The sequence below is a fragment of the Vicia villosa genome, unplaced genomic scaffold (genome assembly GCF_029867415.1).
Source record: "Vicia villosa cultivar HV-30 ecotype Madison, WI unplaced genomic scaffold, Vvil1.0 ctg.000009F_1_1_3, whole genome shotgun sequence".
NCBI classification, from domain to species: domain Eukaryota; kingdom Viridiplantae; phylum Streptophyta; class Magnoliopsida; order Fabales; family Fabaceae; genus Vicia; species Vicia villosa.
The window spans coordinates 600,652-613,891 of record NW_026704939.1 but is presented as its reverse complement, the minus strand read 5'-3'; the positions used below and the strand labels follow the sequence as shown (position 1 = coordinate 613,891).

At 35.9% G+C, this 13,240-nt stretch overlaps 1 protein-coding gene across 1 annotated transcript; it reads right to left on the bottom strand.

Moving 5' to 3' along the window:
- Positions 1-2,255: 2,255 nt before the first annotated feature.
- Positions 2,256-4,400, bottom strand: LOC131621526 (polygalacturonase inhibitor-like). The gene is made up of 2 exons (XM_058892570.1): positions 2,973-4,400; positions 2,256-2,659 (listed from the first exon to the last, which is right to left on the bottom strand). The coding sequence occupies exon 1, from the start codon at positions 4,376-4,378 to the stop codon at positions 3,593-3,595; it is 786 nt and encodes a 261-aa protein (XP_058748553.1). The 5' UTR covers positions 4,379-4,400; the 3' UTR covers positions 2,256-2,659; positions 2,973-3,592.
- Positions 4,401-13,240: the final 8,840 nt, after the last annotated feature.

Here is a 13,240-nt window from a genome sequence, read left to right as displayed (position 1 = left end):
GAAGACCTCAACAAAGAACTACAAATAACAAATGACAATCTCCAAGTTAAGATATCCTTTTGACTATGTGACTTTGCACTAAGGAACTAGGACAAGTACTGTCCAACTTTCTTCAATTATTAGCTAAAACATTAAGAATAAAGATTTATTTCAAACACATATTCATATTTTCAAACCTTTCAATTGTTTGAATCAACATCAGCATACAAACAGAATGAAGAATTGAAATGAAATAATCCCTTAATAACCCCATTACATCAGAATCAACATAGAGAATCAGCATACAAACATAAATGAAGAATTGAAATGAAAATGGAAGAACCTGTACGTTTCTTCAGCTTCAATATCTCCTTCGTCTTCTCTCGGCTTCTTCTTTGCGTGAGTTATGGATAATCAGTTTCTGCAGCCGACGGTTGAATTCGTGAATTCGTGGATTCGTGAATTCGTGAATGCGTGTGCGTGAAATCGTGAATTCCTGAATGAGGTTGAAGTTTGCAAGTTGATTTTCTGAGTTTTCTGCGTTTTCTGGGCAGAGAAAGAGGAATTAGGGATTATGAAACGCGCGTTAGTATAATTTTGTTTTTAAAAATTTTAATTTTAAAAAGGCTATGACAGCGCTTCTGAAAAGCGCCTTCGTACCCAGGCCTTTACCATCGCTTTCTAGGGAAAAAGCGCTCTTGTACCCCACCCTCTATAGCAGCGCTTCTGAAAGCGCTTTCATAACCCCCCTATAAGAGCGCTTTTGAAAAGCGCTTTCGTACCCATGCCTTTACCAGCGCTTTTTGAAAGCGCTTTCGTAACCCCCCCTATAAGAGCGCTTTTTTTGCATGTTTTTTAATTTTGTTTTTAGCGAAACCTATACCAACGCTTTTTCCTAAAAGCGCTTTCGTAGGAGTGCTGCTAAAAGACAAATTTGACATAGTGATATGAAGTTTCAATATCAAGTGACTGACATCTTCATGAAACAACTCAAGCATGAAGACTTTATTATGTTAAGAGACTTACTTGGAATGACAAATCAAGTTTAAGAGGGAGTGTTAGATTATCAACATGTTTGATCCATTTAACTAATAAATGCTTAAGCCCTTTGTTAGTGTTAGTGGAATAGTCCAAAGAAAAATGTTGAGAAATTAAGAAGTAGATTAGTGAAGTCATAATAGTAAATGTAGTATGTAGAGAGAAATATGTGAAGTCATAATAATAAATGTAGTATGTAGAGAGAAGTGCGTGGAACTCTCACTCTCTCTCAGTGTTTAAAATACTCTATGGATGTATTTAGAAATTTCTCTTATAGGCTGTAAACATGGGAAATTTATGGTTTGTAAATCAAACAAATAGAAACAAGTAAACAAACTTATAAAATATCCTCTCGATAGAAATTATCATTCTCCCAAGAAAATTTCTTCACCCACCTCCTAACCGTCTTGCCCACCCCTGGTGAATTTACCACAATACCCCTTGTTTCGGAAGTTCATTTCCGAAACTGTACTTTTTTTCTTAAAAAAGGTGTTTTCGGAAATGTATCTTTGAAAACGTGTTTTTTTTAATATAAAATATTGATTTCGGAGATGCATCTCCGAAATAAAGTTACTTTTCAGAAAATGTGGTGTTTCGGAAGTTCATCTCCGAACGCACCCCCCTTGGAGAATTCGGAAATGAACCTCCGAAAATATGTCTGGACAGAATAAAATGAAAAACAACAACAATTCGCTTTATTTAATCGGGTGAAGATTACAACGATAATATTACATAAAATTAAAGTTACATATTGTTGAACACGGGTAGGTGGGGATGAGAGAGTGGTGAGGAGAAAAAAAGGCTTCCAAATTTCAAAAGGTTTTTTTATTCTTTTAATAAAAATACGTACTACTGTAAGTAACAAATGACGGAGGAGGTGTAACCGGGGCCGGAACATATGACGGAGGAGGTGGATGTCCGGAGGAAGAAGAACCGGAGGTACGTCCACCGCGAGACAAAGGAGCCAATCAATGTAAGTTATAGTTTATCATTATCATCAGGGGACGTCATTACAAAAAATTGGGAAAAAAATCTTATTATTTTTAATCTTGATTTTTTAGAAATGACGTCCCCAGATGATAATGATAAACTATAGCTTACATTGATTGGCTCCTTTGTCTCGCGGTGGACGTACCTCCGATTCTTCTTCCTCCGAACATCCACCTCCTCCGTCATATGTTCCGACCCCGGTTACCACTTCCAAAAACTAACATGATAAATCTAATACAAAAACACTGTGCGATACAATCCGAAATCAGAACAAAACAAAACAAAACACGTCAAACAAAACAAAAACATGTTATTCTGCCCGACGAGCGTTACAAAATACACATCAAACAAAATAAAAACACGTTATTCTTCCCGACGAGCGAACTCCTCCGAATGAAGATAATTATACCAATCCTCATCCCACTCAGTATCAGAACCATCAGCGTTGATCACGCCTGAAGGCTGAGCCTACACGTCCGAGCCATGGACCCCCAGGGGACGAGAAGCAGAACCAGTCAAAAGCTTCTTCTTCTCCTTCACCTCCTTCACCTCCTTCACCTCTTTCACCTCCTTCTTTGAAGAACCCTTTCTTCCCTTAGCGCCCTCTTTAGAAGACGCAGTCCTGCGTGCTGGTTGGTTGCCTGACATGTTCCTGTAAACAATTGAAAACGATTAATATGCATAGACAAAATAAAAAACAAAAAAATTTGAACTTCTGATACATTTCGGAAGTTCATTTCCGAAAACTGGGATGGAGGTGTTTTCGGAAATGAACTTCCGAAACACCCCTGCGATGGAGTTTTCTGCAACTTCCATGGCAGACCCCTAAACCAAACTTCAAAACCAAATCAAAATGCTTCTAAACAACCTAAATACTACTAACAACCTAACCATATATCATTTATGCAATTAAAACCCTAAATAACATGCATTTGAATAATAGATCTAAAAATTTCAAAACTTACAAAGTGTTAGGATTGAGGGCTTTTGAATGTTGTTTAGCAGTGTGATTGGAGCCTTGATGCAGCTTTGGAATTTTGTTTGCACAAATTTTCGCCTTTGCCACTTTTTGTTTTGATTTAGGGTAAATGATTGGGGGAGGGGGAGTGTTTTGATAAATCTGCAGAAATCGCAGTATTTCGGAAGTGAACTTCCGAAATAATGTTTTCGGAAATGAACTTCCGAAATAAGTCAATTTTTTCAAAAAAAAAACGCTTTCGGAAATGAAATAGTTTCTCCTACTAATTTCTCACAAAAATCTCTTTATAGCCTTATTCTTTTTTCCAACATTGTTGTATTGTGATAACCAATATGTAAGATATATTTATATTACACCCAATTCTTCATTACATAAGAGAATAAAACAGATAGAGTTAAAGTGTCATTTGGTTAAGAAAAAGATGAAACATCTCTTTCATTTGCTACCTATTTCATCATTTGAGCAACTAGCTGATTTATTCACTTAGATTATGTTTGGGAGTTTGGAGGGGAGGGGAGGGGATAGAGTTAAATTTACTGTTTTGCTTCACAATGGTAGAAAATTCATGACATACTTCTTTATTTGGCGCCTAATTATAGTTATGGATCAGGTACAGTTGGGAAGTGGAGAACCACACAAGCACTTATTATGAAAATATTCATAAACATCAAAACTTTGCAATTTTCCACCAACCGGAATCTCACCGCACAACCTGTTGTAACTCACATTCAAATTCTGCAGGTTGAGGTTTACAAACGAGGTTGGGATGGAACCATTGAGAAGGTTATGGGAGAGATAGAGATATAAACTGGACTTAAACGAACCAAACGATGAAGGGATCGAACCAGTTAAGTGGTTACGGTCCAAGTGAAGTGCGGCGAGTTTTGGAAGCTGAGAGAGTGAACCGGGGATTGAACCGGTAAGGTTGTTGAAAGAGAGGTCTAAAAACGTGAGATTTGTGAGTTGGGTTAAGAAGGAAGGAACCGGGCCTGATAAATTTGTGTTACTGATTCTGAGGAACTTGAGGTTGGTGAGTTTGGCAATGGCGGGCTGGAGTGGGCCTGTGAGGTTTGGAAGTTTTTTAAAGACGAGAGTTTCGAGGTATGGAAGCAGGCCGATGGAGGGAGGGATCTGGGCGGAGAAATTGGTGTGTGAGGTGGAGGAGTCGAAGATAGTAAGGGAGTTGATACGGTGGGTATTGGGGTCGCACTCGACGGTGTACCAGTCAGTGCAGCAATCGGCGTCTGGGTTCCATGAGGCTAGAAGGTAAGGGCTGTTGAGGTCTTTCTTGATTTGGAGCAATGCTTTTTTATCTTGTGGGTTGCATAGATCAGAGACTGCATTTGATAGTAATATCAGAAGCAAGGATAAGCGAAAAACAGTGGTTGCCATTTTTTTTTAATGAGATTATGCTGAGAAATATTTGATAGTATATATAGCTTCAGCTGCGAACTTTTGCGGTTAGATGTTAATTGCATCATGCGTGACACACCCAAAGTCAGAGTTTTATCGATTATTACAAAAAAAATTCCACGACGGTGGCATATAGTTTGGCTTCGAAGTCAAATTCATGAAAGAGATGTTTGAAAATGATACTGCTACCAGATTTTTTTTTAAACAAGAAAAGCCTTCTATTAAGGGCTTTGTTACTTTATTGTTTGGATGGGCCAAAGAGTTATAATGCTAGAAGATAAGATTTTTTCTTGCTACCATCGACTTATACTTTTGACACATCCCCTAATTTTTTTATTAATCAAAATGTTTATTTTTTTTCATTTTGTCCTACCACCCCCACTTATACATCATTCTCTTATTTTGTAACAACCAAAATATATTTCTTATTATTTACCTATTTTAAAATTACAGTTGATAAAAAAAATTATTCTAATTGAAGCTAAATTCACTCTAATTAAAGCTGAAAATTATGAAATATCTGATAGCGGTGACAAAAAATTGTGCAAATATCTGATAGCTGGAAATTATTTGATTTTTTTTTTTGGAATTGGTGAAAATTTTGCAAATTTTTCCCATTTTTAAAAATATGGTATGAGTTTTTATTGAATTTTTTAAGAAAATCGTTGCACATAAATTCATTCAGATGATTTACCCATAAATCGACTTATAATCTTGTGTTCAATTAACTTAAGCAATTTGCTTTTATAGACAAAGTTTTAAATATAATACAACGATGAAACTCCTATGGCAACATTCGACAAAAATTTGTAGGATATTAGGAGTGAAACCGAAAATGCTTCAAAGATATTTGGAGTAAAAGTTGTTGTGTTTGGTGGTGATTTTCGATAAATCCTCCCGGTTAAACTAAGAGGTACTAAAGCTGATATTGTACATGTAACCATAAATGCTTCACACATTTAGGGTCATTGTAAGGTCTTACGGCTTACAAAACATATGCGCCTAAACAGTGGTTCTACGTCATCAACACCCGAAGAAATCCAAAAGTTTTTGGATTGGATACTAAAATTGGTGATGGCAAAATATCCTAACCAATTGATAGATATGCTGAATTTTCAATTTCAAATGAGTTCTTATTATCTGATTTCACCAATCCAATTGAAGCTATTGTTACAAGTACTTATTTGAATTTCATTACCAACTACAAAGATCCCTTCAACTATTGACGTTGTTGATGATATAAATGATTATGTCACAAATCTAATAACAGCACTTTCTCACAAACTCACAACTACTTTAATATCATTACTCTAAGAAACTCATGTACAATGTTGTTAAGACGTAGTTTATTTTGTAGGAAATGAAAAGGAATATCTGAGTTCTGATTCAATTGACCAATCCGTAGCTAATTATTTTGACGCTTTGAGCATTTATTACCAGAGTTCTTGAGTTGTTTGTAAACTTCTTGCTTACCAAATCATTCAATAAAATTGAAAATAGGCACAACTTCTATGTTGTTGCGAAATTTGGATCAACCTAAGGGGTATGTAATGGTACAAGGTTGATTGTTACTAGCCTAGCAATTCATATTGGGAGGCTAAAATCAGCGTTGGAAAAAATATAGAAAATATCACCTATATTCCAAGGATGTCTATGTCTCCTTCACAATCACCATGGTCATTCAAGCTTGTAAGACGTCAATTTCCAATTATTATCTCATTTGCCATGACCATTAACAAGTCACAAGACCAAAGTTTAGACTATGTCGGATTATATTTTTCTGTAGAGGTTTTTAGTCATCCCGAGTTCTCGAGATACAGTATTGCATGCTCTAAAAACTTCCATCTCGGCTGAAGATAATAATTTGTTGACAGAATCTTTTGTTCTTGAGGAATTTAAAGAAGCAGTTTACTCCATGAAATCCGACAAAAGCCCTGGTCCTGATGGCTACAATCCTGGATTTTACCAACACTTCTGGGATACCTGTGGGGCGGAAATTTTTACGGCTTGCTGCTCGTGGTTAGATAACGGTATTTTTCCGCCAAGTCTAAATATGACCAATATTACCCTCATTCCGAAAGGAGAGACACAAACTTCTCTGAAAGACTGGAGACCGATAGCTCTATGCAACGTTCTGTATAAGGTGATTGCCAAAGTCCTTGCAAATCGCCTAAAGAAAGTTTTGCACAAATGCATCTCAGACAACCAATCGGCATTCGTCCTTGGTAGATCAATCTTAGATAATGCTATGGCAGCCATAGAGGTGGTACATCATATGAAGACTAAAACCAAAGGTAAGATCGGTGAGATTGCTCTAAAACTTGATATCAGTAAAGCATACGACAGGATTGATTGGGATTATCTGAGGGATGTCCTCATCACCATGGGTTTCAGCCAAAAGTGGGTAGGATGGATTATGATGTGTGTGGAAACGGTTGACTATTCGGTGAATTTGAATGGTAACATGGTTGGTCCTATAGTTCCTGGAAGGGGGTTGCGGCAAGGGGACCCCTTATCTCCATATTTATTTATTCTTTGTTCTGAAGGTCTCACATCGCTCATTAAACAAGCAGAATCAAGGGGAGATATTCATGGCATTAAAATTTGCAAGAACGCCCCTATCATATCCCATCTTCTATTCGCCGATGATTGTTTTCTGTTCTTCAAAGTTGCCCCTAATGAAGCTACCACGATGAAGAATATTTTAGCAACCTATGAAGAAGCTTCTGGTCAAACTATCAACTTGCAAAAATCTGAACTATTTTGTAGTAGAAATGTTGGGGCTGATGTTAAAGCTGTGTTGGCAGCCACGTTAGGAGTTCAACAAGTATTAGGAACGGGTAAGTACCTTGGTGTCCCGTCCATGATCGGTAGAAGTAAAAAATCAACATTCAAGTACATAAAAGATAGGATTTGGAAAAAGATCAACTCTTGGAGTAGCAGGTGTCTATCTCAAGCAGGAAGGGAAACTCTATTTAAATCCGTTCTGCAAGCTATCCTTTCTTATATTATGAGTATTTTCTTGTTACCGTCCTCTTTAAGTGATGAAATTGAGAAAATGTTGAATTCTTTTTGGTGGGGGCATAATCGTGATAGGGCCAAAGGTTTGCATTGGCTTTCTTGGGACAGGCTATCTATGACTAAGAAGAATGGAGGTATGGGTTTTAAGAATCTCAGTGCGTTTAACTATGCAATGCTAGGTAAACAAGCGTGGAGACTTATGACGAAGCCAAACAGTTTAGTTACCAGGTTGTACAAGGCTAGATACTACCCAAACTGTGACTTTCTTGATTCTACAATTGGGCACAACCCGAGTTATGTTTGGAGAAGCATCTGGAGTTCAAAATTTGTGGTTCGAGGAGGGTACAAATGGAGTATCGGTTCAGGAGAGAGTATTTCAGCTTGGGGTCAAAATTGGTTGCATGATAGTAAGTTGTTGATGAATCCATGGCCGAATAACCAAGTGATATCCAGGCTGAAAGTTTCAGACTTGATGCTTCCAAATATCAAGCAGTGGAACGCTAATCTGATTTATTCTCTTGTAGGGGAAGATTTAGCGGAGATAGTTCTCAATAATCCGTTATTTGAAGTGGTTCAGGAGGATAAAACTGTGTGGAAATTAGAAAGGAATGGTGAATATTCAGTGCGCAGTGCTTACCGTTTTTGTATAAATGATGCCATTGATACATCTCACCTTAGGATTGCTGAGAATTGGGATTTAATTTGGAACATTAAGGCCCCTCCAAAGATTAAAAACTTCTTGTGGCGCCTGTGCAGGAACTGTGTGCCAACTAGAATGCGCTTGATAGAAAAAGGTGTTAATTGTCCGCCTAGTTGTGGTATATGTGGGGATCATGAAGAGAATAATAATCACTTATTCTTCCAATGCTCAAAGAGTGTAGAGTGCTGGAAAAAAATGGGTCTATGGCCGGTGTTGCAACAATTACAGAATAATCAAACTGCTTGTGCTACTGTTGTATTCTCCTTTTTGCAGGTCGCTAATCAAGAGCAACAAGCCGTATTCTCTACTTCCCTGTGGAGTATATGGAAATGCAGAAATAATCATGTTTGGAATCAAATTGAAGAACCTCAAGATACTATCTGTAATCGTGCAATAAGCCTGCTTCATGGATGGAGAAGCGCTCAACATATCAGGAACAACAATATCTTTCAATCTCAAAGTCCTATGGATTCTAAATGGAGCAAGCCTTCGGTTGGGCGTCTCAAATGCAACATTGACGCATCTTTCTCTAATAACAAGGTTGGTTTAGGTGCTTGTATAAGAGATGATAAAGGTTCTTTTATTACAGCCAGGACCGAGTGGTTTTCTCCCATCACAGAAGTCGTTGTTGGGGAAGCTTTAGGGCTCTTAGCATCGATTAAGTGGGTGCACGAGCTGGGATATGATAATATGGATTTTGAGATGGATGCGAAAAGCGTTGTTGATAGTGTTAATAGTGAACAATCTAACTATACAGATTGTGGAGCTATTATTCGGGAATGTAAACGCTTATTAGGTGAATATTTTAGGAACTCTCATGTGAAGTTCGCTAGGAGACAAGCTAATGAAATTGCTCACGCTTTAGCTCGGGTGGCTCCAAGTTTTGCTAGTTTCCATATTTTTACTGATGTACCGACATGTATCCAGAACCTTATTACTATTGAAATGAATTAAGAGTTTTACCGTCAAAAAAAAAACTATATGTTGCATTTTCAAGAGTAAAAACAAAAAAGGATTCAAAGTCTTGATTAATGATAAGCAAAAATAAAATTTGGCTATAACTACAAATATTTTACTTAAGGAAGTTTTACATAACATTTCAGAGGTAAAATTATTATTTCATATGTCTATGTATTAATTATTGTCTTAAATTGCTTCTATATCATCTTTCCAACAAATTTTTAATTTTATTTTTCAGGTTCAACAATAATTTCTTTGTATATCATTATGCAAACGAAACTTCCATCACAATTTGCTCATTTATTGTTGCTTTTTTTAAATTTGTAATCGATGTTATTGTTACTCCGGTTTAATTGCACTTTTTTGAAATTTGTCATTACATTACGTTGATATACACTAAATTTATTATTAAGATCATTTTATAACAATTTCATTTACTCATACGGGCGCACGAGTGTCTTACTAGTTTTATTGTCACTAATATATATTCTATTTTAGTGCAATTATAACTTCCTATTTTAGTGTGTAGATGTGTTTCATTAGTCTCTACTTAGAACATGAAAGGGAGGAAAACTTCACATAGGCGCTGGAGAAGCTCAAGAAATTGTTTGTATCAGAAAATTTACTACCGATGATTACAGTGACGGAACAGGAACTTGCAATGATGAATGTCATGGAAGTTGTGTTCTCATCCTCAATTCATTTGTTGTGTGTGTTCCATATTTCAAAAAATAATAGTGTGGAGTGTAAGAAGTATGTCAAATCTAATAGGCAAGAGCATGTTATGAACCTATGGAACAAAGTCGTGTATTCAAATAGAGAGTCCGATTTTGTGGAACACTTGAGCATTTTTATATAGTATGTGTTGGTATTCCTTTATTTGTTCAGTATGTGCACTAAACATTGTTGACACCCTATAAAAAAATTTGTTGCTGCATAAACTAATAGAGCCACTCATTTAGGAAACTCGACAACAAACATGTACATCCTTGTGACTTTGATTTTATTACATTACTATTTTTCAATTTATAACTTCTTTTTATATTTTTGTTTTTTAGGATTGAGTCTGCTCATGAGAGACTCAAAAATATGTTGACTACTAGTCAGGGAGATTTATGAAGAAGTTGGGATGCTTTGAACACCATGTTGAAGTTGCAACTAGGTGCAATAAGAGTATCATTCCAAAAAAGTATTGCCAACGTTAAACGTCATTATAACACTCCTGTTTACTCCAGATTTCACACCTTTGTTTCAAGACAGTGTATACAACATGTTGAAAAGGAGTTGGAAAGGGTAAAATTCGTTGGTTTTGACAAAGATGCATGTGATTGCTTCATTAGAACAAAACATGGGTTGTCTTGTGCGTGTGAACTTGTAGGTATTTAAATACAAGGACACCGGGTTTAGTTAGAATCTATTCACGTGTTTTAGAAGAAATTTAACATTAAAGAACATGAATCACACAATAAGAAAGTGGGACAAAATTGGATTAAGAAGAATAGTGTGAAAAGTTGAAGAGGTTGTTAGACGATATACTACAATCTAGAGGGGGTGAATAGATTGCAAATGAAATTTTCTTAATAAACTTTTTTTTAAATGGTTTTAATTATGGCATGCGGAAACAATCCTGGATCGAAAGTCGTCTATCCCAAACCGTTATTGAAAAGACCGTATATGCGTTAACCGATCAAACGACTATGTAAGATGAGAAAATTAACCAATATATTTTCAGAAATTTGTGTTTGAATATAAATCACATAGTAGTAACCAATTTCCAATGAATTAACATAAAAAAAACGACTTAAGCAGTTTGTTGAACACTTTGTGTGCAATCGATTCAAACCATATTTTTCTTTGAATTTGGTTGATATGAGAAACCAATTACAATCACATAGAATGTAATCAACTCAAAAAAATTGTTTGAAGAATTAGACAAAGAAGAATTCTCTATGAATCAATCATACAATCAATGGTTTAACAATTTGCGTGTAAACGTAAGAAAGAGGGAGGGAGAGATACATAGAGAGAGACACAGAGAGAGAGAGGGAGAGAGAGAGAGAGAGAGAGAGAGAGAGAGAGAGAGAGGAGACAAGGATTTGTTTAGGCAGTTCCCCGGTCGGTCTCGTTATGGGTACGTCTGCCTCTAATTCCAAAGGAATTGAGAAAATGAAAATTAACCTTTGCAAATGTAGTTTTACAAGAGAAAAAGTAGTAATCCAACCCTCCAAAACCAATGCCTAGCAAAGGAGGAATGTGAAAATTTTTAATTCCTTGGATAAGTTGGTTATTGAGAAATTGTTGATTGTTGCTATCTCAGTTCTTCATGTTCTGTATTTGTGTCTGTTGTACTCGTCATTTGCAAAATGATCAATGAAATATCTTTATATTTTCAGTTCTTTGTCTATCATTTGCGCTTAATAGACATTATTTTTTATTGATGATAAAGGGGGAGAACAAGGGTAATGATTTTGATATATTTGTTTCCCTAATCAAATCCAAATATTCTAAATATATGATGGGAACTCTGATATTTAAGCTAATCTGATTGTTATATCCTTGTTTCTTCTAAAGAAATTATGTAAACAGGACACTCATATATAATATTAAATTGGCACGTTTAACTCTGATTAAGATTTTCTTGTTCTAAAAGCGAGCTTGCAAACCTCATTCTAATGAGATTGAAAATTTAATATGTTTAAACTTAGAGGGAGCTTGCAAACCTATCTCTGATGTTGTAAACTATTGTGGATCTTTCAGATTGATTAAAAAAGGCACATTATTATTGATAATAAATTTCTGGACTACCAAAAATTTCTAAACCTTACTCTCACGGGGAGCTTCAACCCTAACTCTGAAGTAGTCATGAATTTTTTTGATATTATTCTCAGGGGGGAGCTTGCAAACCTCACTTTGTTGAAGTTGAAAATTTTAATAAGTTTTAAACTCGGGGGGAGCTTACAAACCTAACTCAGATGTTTTTAACTATTATGCGTTTATCTAAGGAAATTGGTTCATCAAAATACATGGTATTGTCATCATCAAAAAGTGGGAGATTGTTGGAACAAGTTTGGTCAGTTAACTAATCCTTGAAGTTTTGATGATAAAAAGTACATTTTTATGAAGAACAATTATGTACTATAATATTTTTTAAATTATGCATATTTTGTTACCTGGGATACCTTCTGAAGGAGACTATGCCTTTGAACGATATTCTGACTCAAAAGATGAGTCGGAGTCTGAAGGTAACGCTGAAGGCGAGTCTGACTCTGAAGGTGAATCTGATTCTGATCCAGATTCTGATGATGATCCAAACTCTAGTGGTAATCCAACCTATGACAGTAGTCATACCTCTGAAGGTAGTCCAACATCTGATCTGGTTCCAACATCTGAAGAAGATTCTAAACAAGTTCAGAGGTCACAAAGAATCAGACAAATACCAAGAAGATTTGCAGAGTTTGACATGTTGCAAGATAATGAGATAGACTCTGAAGGAGAATTCATTCAATGTGTCATGTTAGTATGCTCTGAACTAGTTAATACATGAGAAGCTCTCAAGAAGAAAGTGTGGTTGAAGGTCATGAAAGAAGAACTTGAGGCTATAGAAAGAAATAAGATCTAGGATTTGATTGAGCTTCCAAAGAACAAGAAAGTCATCAGTGTTAGATGGATTTTCAAGATAAAGCTAAAGCCAGATTGATTAATTCGCAAACACAAAGCAAGGTTGGTGACTAGAGGATTTCTACAGAAATCTGGTTTAGACTATTTTGAAGTATTTGCTCTTGTAACTAGACATGAAACAATCATATTGGTGATTGCTATAGCTGCAAATATGAATTGGGTTTTGGTGCATTTAGATGTGAAATTTGAATTTCTGAATGGTCCTTTACAAGAGGAAATCAATGTGTTACAACCTTCTGAAATTGTGAAAAAGAATCAGGAAAGGATGATGTACAAGTTGTATAAAGCCTTGTATGGACTGAAACAAGCTTCTAGAGTTTGGAATTTGAAAATTAATTTATTTTTCAAGCTTCAAGGTTTCAGAAAATGTGAGATGAAGTATGGGGTTTATGTTCAGCATACCTCTGAAAGCAATATGATTCTGGCATGCCTCTATGTTGATGACATATTACTAATAGGGAGATGTTCATATTAGATAGTCA